Source organism: Lytechinus variegatus, chromosome 16, assembly GCF_018143015.1.
Source record: "Lytechinus variegatus isolate NC3 chromosome 16, Lvar_3.0, whole genome shotgun sequence".
NCBI classification, from domain to species: Eukaryota; Metazoa; Echinodermata; class Echinoidea; order Temnopleuroida; family Toxopneustidae; genus Lytechinus; species Lytechinus variegatus.
Window position 1 is genome coordinate 17,550,170 of NC_054755.1, and position 18,563 is coordinate 17,568,732.

General features: G+C 36.3%; 1 protein-coding gene across 4 annotated transcripts in view; it reads left to right on the forward strand.

Moving 5' to 3' along the window:
- The window catches only part of LOC121429959 (phosphatidylinositol 3,4,5-trisphosphate 5-phosphatase 1-like), a 105,693-nt gene that overhangs the window by 60,351 nt on the left and 26,779 nt on the right, over nucleotides 1-18,563 (forward strand). For all 4 annotated transcript variants that reach the window (XM_041627227.1, XM_041627229.1, XM_041627230.1 and 1 more), the window contains 12 exons: nucleotides 864-944; nucleotides 2,821-3,051; nucleotides 4,192-4,330; nucleotides 6,851-6,945; nucleotides 7,722-7,824; nucleotides 8,397-8,602; nucleotides 9,019-9,136; nucleotides 10,414-10,510; nucleotides 11,594-11,732; nucleotides 12,855-12,954; nucleotides 15,018-15,106; nucleotides 17,230-17,311. In XM_041627227.1, the coding sequence (XP_041483161.1) occupies nucleotides 864-944; nucleotides 2,821-3,051; nucleotides 4,192-4,330; nucleotides 6,851-6,945; nucleotides 7,722-7,824; nucleotides 8,397-8,602; nucleotides 9,019-9,136; nucleotides 10,414-10,510; nucleotides 11,594-11,732; nucleotides 12,855-12,954; nucleotides 15,018-15,106; nucleotides 17,230-17,311 (1,480 nt within the window). The remainder of the gene's footprint in view (nucleotides 1-863; nucleotides 945-2,820; nucleotides 3,052-4,191; nucleotides 4,331-6,850; nucleotides 6,946-7,721; nucleotides 7,825-8,396; nucleotides 8,603-9,018; nucleotides 9,137-10,413; nucleotides 10,511-11,593; nucleotides 11,733-12,854; nucleotides 12,955-15,017; nucleotides 15,107-17,229; nucleotides 17,312-18,563) is intronic.

Below are 18,563 nucleotides of genomic sequence, written 5' to 3' on the forward strand. Positions count from 1 at the left end.
GTTATTTGTTGTTTGACTTAAACAATATTTAATTTTTTACAGGTTTGAAAATAAGGACCATCTTGATTGATTTTTACCTTTTTATTAAAATCAACTCTTTTACCCTTTTTAGACAGGCTAAAATTTCCTTAACCCCGTACTATTGGTGGGGCTAAATGGCAATTTAGCCCCACCTATAGTACGGGGTTAAGCTTAGCCCACTTTCGTTTTACACAGCGTTTTTGCAAAGTGGGCTAACCCCACCTATAGTACGGGATTATTTGGCCCTGCAAAAAAGCAGGGTTATCCCACCAATTGCGGTGCTAAGAGCAATAGTACGGGGTTAAGATCGCATGTGTAAAACGAAAGTGGGCTAAGCGCTCCCATTCATGCCCCGTAACAGAGCCGGCCCTGTTGTCCAATTAGAGGTAAGTATAATGAATATTCATGAACAGCGATCACGGCATTGAAAAAAAAAGCGCGCGCCAGAAGTCAGATTTTGGATATGACCCGAATGACCCCTCAGTGCGCTCGTGAATATTCATGAGCTACCACTAGTCCGGGGTTAGCGAGTTTCGTGTGTAAAAAGCAAGCATTCCTTATCCGGGGTTAGCAAAAACAATTTGGCATGTGTCAAAAGGAAAATAAATAGTACGGGGTTAAGGATAGTACAGGGTTAGTGATAGTCCGGGGTTAAGAAAATCCTGTGTAAAAAGCCTATTTGTGGGAGGTTAACTTGTATCCTTTAGGAAACTGATCGGGTTAATTCTGGTCAGATAAAAGTATACAGTGCTTGCCGCTTAGGAACTATGCAGCAAGTGCTATTTATATGTTGTATATTCTTGTTAACATTTTGAGCTTTAAATATGTTTTACTCCTTCTAGCCCCCTCTTGAGAGCAGCCCTGAGAATCTATGCAAGAGATTCGCAGATTGTGAAAAGCAGGTCAAAAATTTGGAGTCAAAGGTATGTCTATATCAATATTATTATGGCAGTGTAGCTCAGACAGTCAGAGCGCCTGTTTTAGATATCTCAATGTAAGTGGGTTCGAGTCCCGCTCATGCCGAATTAACACCTATTAAAGAACTATTGCTATAGTGTTGGGTGTAAGCTTGCCTCATTGCTGCATTCAGTACAGGTGTGAATGCAATTGGAAATCACTCCGTCCATTGGAAAGAAGAGAAAAGTTGGTCCTGTTTATAGGAGAGTCATAACCTATGCACACTATAACCAATGGACTATTCGTCAAAGAGTAGGATGTTCACCCGGTGTATCCTGTCAAATCAATCATAAATCAACATTGGTTGAAGGAAGAAACAAAATCATAAGAGACACACCTTACTCTTTGTGTTGTAAGAATTGCCTGTAAAGACCCGGGGTCATTTTTTAAAGAATTTTGGTCATGTTCAAATTCCCACTTGCGTGCAGTATCAAAAGCATCACGACATCAGTCAAACATGCCACGAGGACTGCGTATTAATCAGTAAGATCGCGTGTTTCATATCATCTGCGCGTCAGTAATAATTTAGACATGAATCTATGCCACACTCGGCTCTTTGTGAAACCCTCCCCCGCCCCTCCCTCCCCTCGGAGTGTTTCAGGAAGAGTTTTGTCAGTGATTATCAATGAATAATTTGCATTGAGCAGATCATATGCAAGGAATGGAGCATCGTGGTCCTGTGGATTAGCCTCAGAACTTTGAAACCGAAGGTCCATGGTTCATCTCCCAGCCATGGCATTAGTTCCTTCAGCAAGATATTAATACTCATTGTGTTGCACTTTATACCTAGGTGATGGTGAAATGTTGGTGTGTTGTAAAAGGCAACCAGGTTAAAGGTGGAGTAATAATCTCCAATTACATTGGAAGTGCATAGAGACCTTATAATATGATTTGTCCTTTACATACAGGAAGTTATTTATTATCAGTGATGTATGACATGACATTCTTGTACATGTGAGGGCATTGTGGTCGAGTGGTTATGACTTTTGTCTTTCAATCCAAGGGACATGGGTCCCATTCCCAGCCATGGCATGTTTTCCTTCAGCATGAAATTTAGCCACATTGAGCTGCACTCAACCCAGGTGAGATGAATGGGTACCCGGTAAGGAGTGCAGCTAATGCCTGGATTATAATAGCAGCTCTTTTCTACAGGCAAAAAGCGCTAAATCCAGCTATTATTAGGGCGATTCCATGCCAGAAAAATCAGCCATTTTCACAACATTTTTCAACCTGCTGTCCAAACAAACAAAGAACTTCAATTTGCTTTGTGGTAATATCAAAGTACTACAGGGTAGGCATGCAAAAAACTGACAACCAACAAAAATATGCAGTCCATAGGTGAATTACAGCTTAAAATGTTGCATGTCGTACAGGAAATTTCTGCGTCCCGTATGACACACCACATTTTCACCTATAATTTACCCATAATCAATTTGTTTGTGTTGGTTATTAGTCTTTCACATGACTACCCACTATAGCTTTATCATTGACGAAAAGAAAAATATTTTATTGATCAAGCATTTGGCTAGGAAACTAGAAAATGTCAAAATGTCCCGTACGAAACGTATGGAATGGCCAACTATCATTATCGTCACTGCACACAATAGAGAAACTGAATATAATATTAGTCTGCGCTTTCATTTTGACAAAGCAGAGTAATGTTATTTATTCTTAAAGCAGGTTGAGTGTCCTAAGTTGGCAGTGTCATTGTTATGACAAGGAACAATGGCTTGCATGTCTAAGGTTTCAAGGAAGTATGTGTTTAAATCAAATGAAAAAATTGGAGCATGAAAATTTATTTCCAACTAGAAGGATCAAGTGTTCTGATCTGATTGTATGCAGGTTAAAGCGACACTACGTGACCTGTACAAGCCATGTATGGACTCCCATAGCCCGCCGTCTACATTGGTTTCCAAGGCGACCCCCGATCCCATGCGTGATGCAGATTGTGATGATGAGGAGGAGGATGACGAGCCTGCTACGTACATGCCTGTACCAGAGACAATGCCTTGCTCCAGCGAAAAGGATGTCAGAGATCTACCTACAAGAAATATTCTTCCTACACCATTTGAGGTATGAAGATCTTTAGAGTAATGTTGATGATTATGATGAAAGTGGTGGTGGTGGTGGTGATAATGGTAATGGTGATGATGATGATGATGTTGATGATGATGGTGATGAAGATGATGATGATGATGGTGATGGTGATTAAGATGATGATGATGATGGTGATGATGTTGGTGATGATGATGATGATGGTGATGAAGATGATGATGGTGATGAAGATGATGATGATGATGATGGTGGTGAAGATGATGATGATGATGGTGATGATGATGATGATGATGGTGATGGTGATGATGATGATGATGGTGATGGTGTTGTTATTGATGATGATGATGATGATTGTGATGATGATGATGACGATGATGATGATGGTGATGGTGATGATGATGACGATGATGATGATGTTGATGATGATGGTGATGATGATGATGACGATGATGATGATGTTGTTGTTAATGGTGATGGTGATGAAGATGATGATGATGATGATGATGGTGATGATGATGAAGATGATGATGGTGATGGTGATGATGATGGTGGTGGTGATGATGATGATGATGATGATGATGATGATAATGGTGATGAAGATGATGATGATGATGATGATGGTGGTGAAGATGATGATGATGATGATGATGATAGCTACTGCAGGGTTCCCAACCCATCAGGGAAAATTATTTTACTTTTTTCCAGTCAGGGAATTAGATCTAAGATTTAAAAACCTCAAATCTCTGGGAAAAATGCCTCAAATGAGGGAAAAATCAGGGAATTTTGATTAGCCCAAGAGTTGAAAGCATGGTAGTCAGTCAGAATCTGTTATATTTTGTTGCTTATCATAACATCCATTGAATGACTGGTTATGGTGGTACTAATTAGTTTTACATTATTGTTTTGATACTGAATATACATGCAATTCACTGCAACAACTTAAAAACATGCGAAACTGGGAATGGGTTTGAATGATTATCAGGGAATTTTTAGACTTCATCAGGGAATAATCAGGGAATTTTGTTTTCTCGAAAAGCTGGAAACCCTGATTAGGTAGTATGCAATAATTTATTGCTGTGAACTAGCACTTGTAATTTGTATACAAATATATTTATTTTTCTATATTCTTAATGTTTTCGTATCTCTTTTGTTTATCAGGTGAAAGTACTCAATGTCTCATCCTTAACCCATCCAAAGGTCAAGTTGACCGTTGACCTTGCTACTGGTCATCTGGTGGTTGCCAAGGTAACGGGTAAAGAGATGAATGAAGATGTTCAGCTCTTGACTCATGACAAAGGTACCAAAAGAAGACAGTGTTTATCACAATGTTGAAGTTTTATTTGTTTATTTTTTTAATTTTGATTTTTTTTTATTTACTTATTTAATTTTTTTGTACATTTTTTAATTAATTAAGAGCATGTCTTATTGACAAAAGTTTTTCACTTTCAGTGACAAATGCAAGAAATGTATGACTTTTTTTTCTTAACAAATCAAATGGCTCTATATCAGGACCTTGTAATGTACATGTACTCCAGATCTGCTTTGTGAGTACATGTGCTCTAATATAAAGTCCAATTCGTCATTTGATCTCAAGGTTTTATTTCTTACTTTGATGTATCTTGCTTTATTAAAGTCTGTACAAAAATGTAACAAAGTCCTTGTAGGAGTAAGATTGTTGAAACGGGGGGGGGTACAGTCCAGTTTTGTTGAAGCAGTACAAAAAACTTTGGGGTATTGAAACAAGAATACTTTGCCAGTTATGAGAAAAGACCTAACTTCCAAACAGCTTCATAACACCCCAGTGTGCTTTGAGTCGAATTGAAGCTTAAAGGACAAGTTCACCCCTATAAAAAGTTTATTTGACTAAAAAGAGAAAAATCCAACAAATGTAACTGTGCACTTAAAATGTCATCAAATTGGATGTAAAATAAGAAAGTTGTGACATTTTTAAGTTTTGCTTAATTTCACAAAACAGTCATTTGCACATCCTGGTCGGTATGCAAATGACGGGACTGATGATACTGTCCACTCATTATTTCTTTTGTATTCATGAAGTATTCTAATTTTCTCCTCATTGCTTGTGAAACAAAGTGTTATTCATCCCTGTACATGTGGAATTACCATTGTTTTAACATTTCATGGGTCAGTGAAGTTGGTCGTCGTTGTCAAACCTATAGAATTAAGTATTGTATAATTCAAACTATAAAAAACAAAAGAAACAGTGAGTGGGGGACAGTCACTGACATGAGCATATACATGTTTTATGAAAAATAAGCGAGACTTTAAAATGTCATAACTTTTTTATTTTACATTTGATTTTGATGAAATTTTAAGTGCCATGCTTGTTTGATTTTTCTCTATTGATTCAAATCCACATTTTTCTGGGGTCGACTTGACCTTTAAATGGTTTATTTATTTTCCTATGAACAAAGCAAACATTTTCATTGGCATTAAGTAAAAAAAAAATCGATCACAAAATGGGAAAAATAGAACTATCAAGAAATAATGACAAAATAAGGACATCATGCAATATATGAATAATAATTTGGTTTTTATGTCTTGGTCATGTATATATGTGAAATGTCTCTACACAGCCATGGGGACCACTGTCCGATATCACCAATTATTAAGAAATATAGATTTAGTCAGCTGAGAATAAATTCCCGGAAAGAATCCTATATAATTGCAAAGTGCATGTTTCTATTACCCATGGCTCGCACAAAACGTGTATAATGATATTGCAAACCAGTTTAATAAATTCATTATTATTATATGAAACTGAAACTATCCACACAATCTTCAGGATATTTGAAAAGAAGTTTGATGACAGATCCTTTGAAGTTGTATTGTATTCATTCATGAATGCACATGTGTATACTTTAAAAATCTACCAAGTGATAGCTGTAAATGATATTGTGAAGAAAACTGTATGAAGATTTTTAGCCCGGTGTTGTAGCACCGTCATAGATATTTTTGTCATGTATATTATGCCACAGTTATTTCATAAAACTCAGGCTTTAATCAAATGGAATCAGATCTGGGGGGTGTTTCACAAAGAGTTAAGTATGACTTAGAGTCGTACTTCAATTCCGAGTTGCGTACCGTATAAAAGGCTTTATAATCGCATTGGTCAGATCGTGTCATGAGGACGCGCACTACTGCGTATCTATCAATAAGATTGCGTGTTGCATATCATGTACGCGTTGGCATTTAAGTGCGACTTAAGTCATACTTAAATCTTTGTGAAACACCCCCCTGGTCTAGAACTTGCCAAGCAGGGCCCCGTCTTACAGAGAGTTACGATTGATCCGTTCAATCACATCTATGGACGGCCAGCAACGTCATCTATTAAGGATGCTTGTTCAAAATATTTTTTAACTATGATGTATATTCATGAATTCATTGCTTTTTCTTGAAAATTCACTGTGCCTTTTGTTTACAAAGGACATTGTTCAAATTTTTCTTAGAAAAAATTACAACATTGTTGGATTTCCATAGAGTTACGATTGATCGGATCAATCATAAGTCTTGGTAAGATGGGGCCCTGGAATCTACTTCTGAAATCCCCTATGACATCAAATGTTTACAACAGTTGTGATTGATTATAAGATCGATTGAATCAATAAAAGTCCTTGTGAAAAGAAGCCTTTTCCTATTTTTATTAGCTATGTTGCATGATTTTATTCTCAAGTGTTTGGTACCCTTTAATCGTAAAATAGCCTTAAAAAAGGGATATACTGAAGCTTTTCGACATGTTTCTCCCTACATTACACCCTCAATTAGAGTGTCATATATTTTCCGCCATTTTTTCTTTCAGTTGCACAGCTGATCAAATCTCGGACAAGTAATACCAAACTTGCCATTAAATTGAGTAATGGCAAAAAGAAGGAATATGCCTTTGAGGATGCCAAGGTAAGGCCCAGGTGGAAGCGTAGTGGTGTAGCAGTTCTGGGGGGCATTTCGTGGAAGGACTTGTCGGATGTTTTATCCGACAGTTGCCATAGGAACAGTGCCTCTCAGCCAATCAAAATCATGGAAAGATGTCAGATCTGACAACTTGTCGGATGAAAATATTGATGAAATGCTCCCCAGATCCTCACCTTGTAAACTTGAGGGTTGTATGTCTCAATCCCATCATGACCTAGTGTCCTTTGGTAAGGCATTGAATCACACGTTGCCACTCTCCACCCAGGTGTCAAATGGGTACCAGTAGGATGTGAAAGCCTATGTAGTGTGCCTAGTAATTGATTCTTGGAACTCTTGTTGGAATGCTTCCCAGGGTGTGGATAGAGGGGATTTTGTGTAGGTATGCCAGGATCTGATGACTTTGTAAAGTGCTTAGATACATCCTGTGGATATGTTAAATGCAATATAAAAGTGGAATATTATTACTATGATTAATATTTAAGAAATGTGTTTTTTTTGCAACAGAGGGCATTTTTTGAAGATGTTATTGAAATCAGTTTTTTTTTTCTGAAGCCTTGATGAAAAAGGAGTACATGTATTTGTAGATATTAAGAGAGGCTTCTCTTTTTGCGAGAAAGAAAAAAAGGAGGTAAATGCTTTCTGCTTAATTAACATCTGAAATATACTAGTAAAAACTGAAAACAGCATCTCTCTGTTGCAGCATCAGTTTCTGTTTTCTTTGAATTTGTGATATTTCATGTAATTTTTGTTTATTTTAACAGAAACGAGAGACGTTTTGTCAGATGTTGCAGTACATGAAGATGGTTCATTCTAAGAGCAAGGAAGTGGACCAGATCTCAGTTTTTATCGGAACTTGGAATATGGGTAAGTCTAAATTTGAATTGATTTTGAATAAAAACTCTGAATAAATGTAAGTTGCTTACATGTACCACCATGTATGTTACCCTTTTTAAAATGTATTCCTAAATACATGTAATGTATTCCTTTTTTGTTTCATCTTTCATTGTTTCTTATTTTGTTTTATTTATATTTTCATTTATGTATTTATTAATTTATTTATCGATTAAGTTATGTATTTATGCATGTATTTTTATTTTTAATTTTTTTTATTTATTTCTTTTATTTATTTATGTGTTGTTTATTCACTTGTTTATTTATTCATTTATTATAATTCATTTTTTGTCTTTTTTTATTTGTTTAATTGAATGTAATGTTATTTGTAATATTTTTTATTGATTTATTTTCTTTTTTTGGGGGGGGGCTTTCCTGAAAAGCTGGAAGTTTGCATTTAACATTACATTTAGCTCTCATGCAATCATTTAACCCGCTACCGAATGAAACAGGGTGATACCTGTACAAAGTCTATGGGAATTACTAAATTCAGTATTCAACGGGTTAATTGGAACTTCAATCTGTTTATTTCATGCCCCCTCTAGGAGATGCCCCGCCCCCAGACTGCATCACATCGTGGCTGAAATGCCAAGGGGACGGTAAGACGAGAGACCGCCATCTGGCCTGCATGCTGCATGACCTCTACGTGATCGGCACGCAGGAGAGCACGCTCAGCGAGAGGGATTGGGTCAATCGTCTGAAAGCAGAGATACACAACATATGCAGGGTGCCCGGGGAGGAGTACTCTGTGGTATGTGAATAGGGTTGAGATACACTTACATGAGATTCTATATATGGGATTGATACATGTTTAGGCAGGAAATTCTGTACTGGGCTATGATTCGTTTTGAAATGAATGTTCTGAGAATTTTCTGTTTGCTATGTGAATTCTGCAACTTTGTGATGTGCAGTGAACTATCATATTCTTTGTTTCTATAATAGTTATAATAATAATAAAATTCTATAGCCCCTATTCTTGGAAAGGTACAAAGTGCAGTACATATGAAGTATTTGCAATGAAGCAAAACATAGACATAAAATCATATGTATAAATGTGAATGAAAATTAAAGAACACTGAAAGACCAATGCTGGCAAGCATTTCTATGGATATCACTCAAGCACTGCTTCTGTGATAGTTTTGTATGACTTGAATTTCCTACATGTAGGTGTCGGTGACATCTCTCTGGGGTATTAGAATAGCAGTACTTGTCAAACCTGAACATTATGACCGTATCACTCATATCAGGGAGTCTTCCGTCAAGACCGGTATCGCCAATGCCCTCGGTGAGTTCATTTCGAACATTTTTTTTTTCTGAAATAAAGATAAACTCTGCTACTGCCAACAGCATAAAGTAAAATGTTTCAGAATGGAACAAAACTTGCACAGAATTATAGAAACTATAACTTGCCAAACAATTTTTCAGGGAAATATGTACTTACAGAGTAATAAGCAAGTGAAAATCAGAAATATAATGAAACATGTCTGTCCACTGAAAGCACTGTCTCAGATGTTGTTTAATGTTTTAGGAAAAGCATGTGGTTATGAAATTGATATCATTTGAAGCAAGCCTGAATAATATTCTTGCATATGATACCCACTTTATGATAGGTTCCAGCCATTTTCTAGTGTAATAAGGTTTCTATACCAGAATGTCTTTGGCTATTTAAAGGTCAAGTCCACCTCAGAAAAATGTTGATTTGAATCAATAGAGAAAAATCAGACAAGTACAATGCTGAAAATTTCTTAAAAATCGGATGTAAAATAAGAAAGTTATGACATTACAAAGTTTCGCTTATTTTTAACAAAATAGTTATATGAACGAGTCAGTTACATCCAAATGAGAGAGTCGATGATGTCACTCACTCACTATTTCTTTTGTTTTTTATTGTTTGAATTATACAATATTTCAATTTTTACAAATTTGACGATAAGGACCTCCTTGCCTGAAGCACAACATGTTAAAAATAATGGAATTCCACGTGTTCAGGGAGGAATGAAACTTCATTTCACATGACAATGACGAGAAAATAAAAATATTTCATATTTCATTTAATAAAATACAAAAGAAATAATGAATGAGTGATGTCATCAATTCCTCATTTGCACACCTACCGAGATGTGCATATCACTGTTTTGTGAAAAATAAGCGAAACTTTAAAATGCCAAAACTTTCTTATTTAACATCCGATTTTGATGAAATTTTCATTGTTATGCTTGTTGATTTTTTCTCTTTTTATTCGAATCAAGTTTTTGTTGGGGTGGACTTGTCCTTTAACACATGTCAATTCTACTATGCCCCCCCCCCCCCGCAAGAAAAAAAGAAGACTTGAAGAAATACAATTAAAGGCTCTCGAAAATGGAATGTAGAATATCTAGAAATTGATTTGCGTAAGGAATGGAAAACAATGAAATGTGACAGCTTAAGATTCGCCATGGTAGAACGATATCTCCTAAAGGTATTCATAGGTCCTAGAACATGAAGAAATGCTATTTCATGTAATCTATAAATTTTTCATACTCTATTTTGATTATATTCAATCTGATTCACTTTGTGTTCTAGGTAATAAGGGGGCAGTTGGTGTGTCATTTTCATTCAACGGGACGTCGTTCTGTTTTGTCAATTGCCATCTTACGTCAGGGACGGAAAAGTGTATGAGGTAAGGAAAATGATGCTTGACAAACTTCTCTGTGATTAAAGTGCACCTTCTCTTGTTCTCTACTCTAGGGATGATGTAAATAAAGTCTTTCTCTAGCACAATAAATGGTATTTGGGACCAGAGAAAATACATTGTGCATGTATCGTGGTATTATGATCATACTTTACATACATGTTAGTGTCACAAGTTTGCTGTGCTTTCTCTAAAAATTCAAAAAATATAATTTCAAAAGAATATTTGGGGTTTTGTTTCTTTTCTTTGTTTTACCATTATACGGTGTTAATTGTTTAAAGAATTTGAATGATTGATTTTGCCAGAATTTTCTGTCCTTGATGTAACATTTTTAATATGGAGATATGTGATTATGTGAAAGCAAATTCAACTTTTATGCCCTGATTTTATCTGTGTGTTTTATTGATGACACTCCATTTGCTTCTGAGACTATTGCTCCAGGGGTCCATCTTTCAAAGAGTCGCGATTGATCCAATCAATCGCAACTATGGAAAGTCAGCAATGTCAACATCTACATTACATGTTTGTTCAAAATATTTTCTAGATATGAGTCTTGTATTCGTACATTTACTGTTTTCTTGACAATTCAGTATGCTTCTCTTTGTTTTCAAAGGACATTGAGCAAATTTCCAAAAGAAAAGATTATGACATTGATGGATTTTTCCATAGACTTGAGATTGATCGGATCAATTGTAACTCTTTGTAAAACGGGGGCCCAGGTGGGTGTTTCATAAAGCTGGACACCAGGAAACCCTGGTGTTGTGGTCCACCTGCATTCCCCCAACCAGTTATCGGGAGGAAAGACCTGCGGGTCACAGTTCTGTGTGCGTGCCCTTCAAGGCGACCCAGATTGGCTGGCTCCTCCAAAAATGCGCCTTTGAGTGTCTTTGACAGGTGTACATGTATGGCGTTATACTAATGATGTGCATCATCATCATCATCTAAACAATTAATATTACTACTTTATTCTGTCATTGCTCCTTTGTACCTCACTTCCCATGTTTCTGTCTCCAATCTGTTTGTGTTCCTCTGTCATATATGTCTCCGTTTCTCTTTCTCCAAACTCATCAGGCGGAACAACAACTTCCATGACATCCTACGAGGTCTGAGTCTCGGTGCCAAGGGTTTGAGTCTCTTTGATCTCAACAATCAGTTCCATCATATCTTCTGGCTTGGTGACCTCAACTATCGTATAGACTGGAATGTTCAGGTTTGTCTCCATTTTTTTTTCAATCCTAAAAAGGTTTATACATATTCAATGATAGCTGTATTCTTTAATTAATATGTAGAGGTGTTGTGGCTCAGTGTATAAGTGTCCGGACTTTGAACCACAAGGTCCGGGGTTCAAATCCCACCGCAACACTCGCTTCCTTTGGCAAGGCATTTATCTACATTTGCCACTCTCCATCCAGGTGTAGTAAATGGATACCCAGTAGAAAGGAATTCCTTGAATGCTCAATGCACCCGATCAGGGTAGCCTTGCTAAAGCCGGGGTAATAGTATGCAGAGCTTAGAAACATTTTATTAAGCGCTGTATAAATATTGCATATTATTATTATATCTACAAAGTTCATGTTTTATTATACTAATTTTTCTCATAGGTAGTTTGTTGAAAGAAGACTGGGCTTTTCAGGTGTGGTTTATCTTGGGATATGGGGATCTTCATCAAATGAATATCATCATACATTACTCTTACTATAAACATGTCCATCATTTTCACCATCCTCATCATTGTCATAACCATCATCATCATTCTTATTTCATCATCATCATCATCACCAGCATCATCAGGATTACCATCACCATCATCGACATCACCATCATCATCACCATCATCATCATCAACAGCACCATCATCATCATCATCCTCATCACCATCATCCTGATCATCATCATCAACAGCATCATCAGCATCATCACCATCATCATCATCATTATCATCATCATCACCATCATCATCATCATCCTATTGATCATCATCATCATTATCATCATCATCACCATCATCATTATCACTACCATCATCATCACCATCATCATCATCATCACCACCATCATCATCACCATCATCATCACCATCATCATTGTTATTACTATCACTATCATCATCACCATCATCCTCCGACTACTTGTTATTTTGTATGGATCCAGATTAAGAAGACGGCTCCAGCCAGCCAATCTGTAATTCACTGCATTTTGCAAAGGAAAATAAACCTTACAAGCAGAAGAAATAAAACCAGAACATTATTCCATATTCATTAAATGAATTAATCCTGAAGCAATGAAATGATATCAGTATTTTGATAACTCTTATGGATTTGTGATTTTTCAGGATGTTCTTACGAACATCAAGGGCGGCCATTATGAAGTGCTGTTTGACCACGATCAGCTTAAGATTGAGAAAGATCAGGGACACGTCTTTGTGGCATTTGGTAAGACCATCAACAGCTCAGACACTTAGATGGAGAACTAGAGACAGAGGCCCGTATTCTGAACTCAGGTTTAAATTAAACCCTGGTTTAAGGTTGTGGATTAAGTGTGGAGAGCCAATTGGGGCACAAATCCTTAACATTACACATCCAATTTATCAACTCATTTGACACTCAAATTGTTCATAATTGTCTGAGAATGGTAAATAAAGTATTTTTCTTCATTATGAAAGGAAACTAAATAGTAAACATAAGAAATATACAATATAAACAGAATTTTGGCACCCCATAATTTTGGCTAAGAGTTAGACCGTGGTCTAAGTTAAAGCTGACTTCAGTATACGGGCCAGAGTGATTGAGAGAGAGAGAGAGTGTGTGTGTGACCAGGGTTCTGTAACACAAAGGTTAGCGATTGATTGTACACTTGATTTTCATGATTGATTGTACATTGTAGTCGATGCAATCAATTGTAGGAATATGTTCTACGATCATTGCTAAGCTTTGTGTTACGGGCCCTATGTTTGTTATATATTTCTTTTTTTTAACTTATTTTTTATGGAAGATCTGTATATTTTTAATGTGTAATATTCAATTCAGATGCAAAAGGAATCCACATAATTACATGTACTTCATGTAAAGGTTTATGGAGATACGTTGTGTCAAGTTGGGACATCTGTGAAGGTTGGGGAAAAAAAGTCATCAAATATAATCAGATTGAATAATTTGTGAAATTTGTATTCTCTGTGTCATATCAAATACATACAAGTGCATGCAGCTGTCCCGTGTGTGGTTTCCATGAATTCAATTTTTTTAAAGGACAAGTCCACCCTAACAAAAAGTTGATTTGAATAAAAAGAGAAAAATCCAAGCATAACACTGAAAATTTCATCAAAATCTGGTGTAAAATAAGAAAGTTATGACATTTCAAAGTTTTGCTTAATTTCACATAACATATGCACATCCTGGCTGGTATGCAAATGAGGAGACTATGACATGATCCACTCACTATTTCTTTTGTATTTTATTATATGAAGTATGAAATATTCTAATTCTCTCCTCATTGTCTAGTGAAACAATGATTAATTCCTCCCTGAGCATGTGGAATTAGCATTGTTTAATACTATATGGTTTAGTTAAGTTGGTCCTTATTGTCATATCTATAAAAAATGAAATATTGTATTATTATAGCAATAGTGAGTGATGGACATCATCAACTGAGTCACCTAGTTGTGCATTTCACTGTATTGTGAAAAATGAGCGAAACTTTAAAATGTCATAACTATCTTTTTTTTCTTTATTTTAATTTATTTTTCATCACTATGCTAGTTTGATTTTTCTCTATTTATTCAAGTCAGCATTTTCATGGGGTGGACTTGACCTTTAATGGTTCATGTATGATGACTAGAGATATTTTTCTCATAGAAACAAATCTACATGTATGTTATAAGTGGGGGGGGGCTTCTCATATCAGGCATCACAAAAAAAATAAGGTTTAGCAATGATCAAATGCTGGTGGGATTTCTGCTTAAATGATGAGACTCACGCTTTGGGCCATGTTTTAAAATCAATTATTACACAGCAATATGAAACCGATTCTTTATTTATTACTCTCAAGATGGCCACCAGTTCATATACTCTTTTGATTGATGCAAAATATTAATCACATAGATTTGCAAGTAGATTAATGGCTGTGTGTAAGTGAAATTATCCAAGCAATTAATATGCTTGGGCGAAATTTGCGCTTTTTAATTCTCCCAGGGATAATAATTGCAAGATGTAGTATTTTATGGTATTGAATTAGGATGGTGTTCTTGTTATATTCTCCTTTTTTGAAATACTAAATGATTTTCAGGGGAAGAACATTATTTTCATAATGCTCATTTGTCACAGTCACAGATAATAGTTGTGATCTGAAAGCTGTGCGTTTTAAAAGTCAAAGCAATGTTAAAGATGCCTTTAAAATACTGTAAATCATGTTGCATCGCCAGTGTTCATCGCATGCAACATTCAAAATTTATCACATTGTGTTATTCATATACATGTTTTGTTCTATATCTTTCTTTCAGAGGAAGATGATATCACATTCCCTCCGACCTATCGCTATGAACTGGGTCATAGGTCAACTTACGCCTACAAGAAGATCAAGAAAACCGGGGTAAGCGTTTGCATAAATAACAAATCCTTTAAAGGTTCAGCAGCTCAAGATTGATGAGTATACAAATAAGGAATAGGCATGAGTGCGATGGTGCGAGATTTCGCATGATTGCATTTCTTTCACCGAATGCGAAATCTCGCACCATTGCACGAATAAGAATAATCGCTATTTCTGTTGTACAACGCCTTGGAATCTAGCGAAAATATGGAAAAAACAAGAGTTTTTCCCTGCAGTAATCTATGAAAAGGAAGCAAAAATATTGAAAGAGAAAAACAAAATCCCACAAGCGCACATGATCTTGGACAGCATTGCGCATTTAGCCAGCGGGCTGTATGCGCATTGTCACCTTATTCCTTATTTAATCAATGAAATCGCATTGTGACGTCACCTCCTAAAGCCGTGCAATGGTACATTTTGGATTGTACGTCTTGTGTGCAACAGTACGAATGTGTGACATTCTGCCTCCCATTTGATGGCGTACAACAAGCTAAGTAGGCGTTGTACAATAATAAAAGTCCTATTGTTCCTTCATCATATATGAATGTGGTATCATTGGAAAGCATGATTATTTCTCTCTACAACAGGTGTGTTAGTTCAGTTGGTAGAGCAACCGTCTGACAACTGGGAGGTCGGGAATTTAAACCCCGGCTGTGTCAGACCAAACAACGTTATAAAATGGGACTCGCTGCTACCCTGTTCAGCGTTTCAATCTGGCGCTGCAAAGTGGCTGCCAGGACTAATATCAATTCGGCAAAAATAATTTTCAGAGTACTTCTATTTCAGATTCGTATTTCGAACAATAAAGTGTAGATGTTTTCTTTCTTTTTTCCATGATCTTTCAATTGTTATTTTGATATAATCATGGAATGGGCAGCCCTAACAAATATGCAGCAATATTAAAAAGGAAAAGTTTCAAAGTAATTTTTTTTCAGCAGTGAATCCCAAATATTTTTTAGGATTGACTTTGAATAATGTTGATGTTCTGGTGTGTATAGATATTATGCATTCTCATTTGCATAATGGATGAAATGTGATTTGAATAATGTTGAAGCATGTCACTTAAAAACATTAAGATGTTGACAAAAAATCTTCAGTGTGATTATTTTTAATCATAGCTTTCATGATTTCACAAGGTTTAAATAGTTGTATGATCTAGATCTGCAATGATAGAGTTGGCTTTACTGACTTTCTCATGAAATCAGTGTTTACTGTATGTTCATTTATCTTTAACTCATTTGACAGAACACTTTTCATGGATGACCTGGGGAGCGTTTCATGAAAGGACTTGTCAGACGTTTTATCCGACAAGTCCTGTTTTATCCGACAGTTGCTATAGTAACATTGCTTCTCAACCAATCAGAATCCAGGAAAGTTGTCAGATCTGACAACTTGTCGGACGAAAATATTGATGAAAGGCCCCCCGGGGGAGTGTTTCATCAACATTTTTGTCCGACAAGTTGTCAGATCTGACATCTTTCTCTGACTCTGATTGGCTGTGAGGCACTGTTACTATGGTAACTGTCGGATAAAATGAGACTTGACGGATAAAACGTCCGACAAGTCCTTTCATGAAACGCTCCCCTGGTTACCAATATCTAAAAGAATAGAATTCAAAATCTTATTCCACACATGGAAAGCATTGCACTGCCTGTCCCCTGTATACCTTCAAAATGTCATCTCAAAATACACTCCCGCAAGAAATCTCTGTTCCTTCACTAACAAACAGCTAAATGTACAGAGAACAAATTCAACCCTAGAATAAAAGGCCTTTGTCTCTTCAGCTCCATCTCTCTGGAATGCTCTTCCACTGAGGATCCGAACAATTGAATCGCTTGAAGCATTTAAAAAGTATTTTAAATCATTTCTGTTTTCTTCTTACTTTTGTTAAACATGTTAATGCAATTTGATCTGACCATACACCCACACAAGCAAACTTTTTTCCCCTGTAATCCCTCCATCCCTCTGCGCCTCGGAATAGTTTACTAGACAGATGGCTCTTAATAAATGCTTTGTTTATTATTATTATGGAAACCAAGGTCCCAGGTTTTCAAATCCTAGCCAGAGCAGTTTGATTTTTATTTTTCATTCCATGATGATTTTCAACCTGTTTTGTTCTTGATTAGATACGTATCAATCAGCCTTCCTGGTGTGATCGAGTCCTGTGGAAGTCATATCCTGATACCCATATACTCAATACCACGTACGGTGAGTTGGTGTGGAAACATTTTAAATATCAGAGACGGGCATGACTGGTGATGGGGCAATAATATGGTGGTTTAACCCTATTTTGAAATTACATAGCCCGGGGGGGCCTATTAGGCCCCCCCCTCAGATCTCGGCCGTTTATCGACCGATTCCGACCAAATTTGGTGTGTGGGTGTCTCATGTATTTTACAAGAATGCGTTGTCAAATTTGTGCTATTTTTTATCATTTTTTATTTATCTAATTAATTATGCAAATATTCACATTTTTTCAAGGAATTTTCATATTTTTGTAGTTTTCCCCCCATTTTTTTAGAAAATGCAATGGAATCAAGCATGTTAGTAGCCGGTCATGTAATCTAAAAGACAGCTCACTCAACTGTATTGAAATTGTATAATTATTAGATTATAATAGTAATTAATTATGCGCATATGCTAATTTTTCTCGATAATATTCGTTTCCTTCCATGTTTCCAAATTCTTATGTATTTCTTTGTTTTGAAATCTCTATTTTTTGTTTTTTAAATCTAGAATAGTTAGTGATAGCCCAAAAGAAAGTTATGTGATGGAAAACAGAAAAAAAAGTCATCTGACAACACTTCTTGTAAAACCCATACATTGTTCACACAAAAGTAAATGGAAATTGCCTTTTTCGGTGACATTGGTCACGAATATGTGCTATATCTCCGCAAGTGTACCCCCGATTTTAGCAAACAGGGTCTCAAAATGGGTCTCGGGTCTCGAAAAATGTTGAGGGGGGGCTTTCCCCCGGGCTATATAAGGTTAACCCTAGGAGGGGTAATCAGCAACTAAACTTGATTTCATAATTGGTTTTAACATTGATGAATGTTTGTAGGAGGTATAAAATCATTTTGTGAAAATACTGTATACATGATTAATGAAATTCATGTACTTGAGTGCACTTATTCATCACTTACATGTATCTATCATTTGATATCCATTTTGATGAATCTTTTATTTCAAAATCAATTTTAAGATTTTGATGAATCTCCCATGGAACTTTTTTTATTATCCACCTCTTACATGTACGTTTACACAAATTTGCTAAATTTGACCGTAACTATTCTCAAGATGTCAGAATCAGGGAAACCTTTCTTAAGAGCCGGGATGTGGTGGTTCTGACTCTCGCCTTGTAAACAGAGGGTCGTGTGTTTGAATGCCACTGCGGTCTGGCGTCCTTTGGTAAGGCTTTAATCCGCACTTTGCCACTCTTGACCCAGGTGCTAAATGGGTA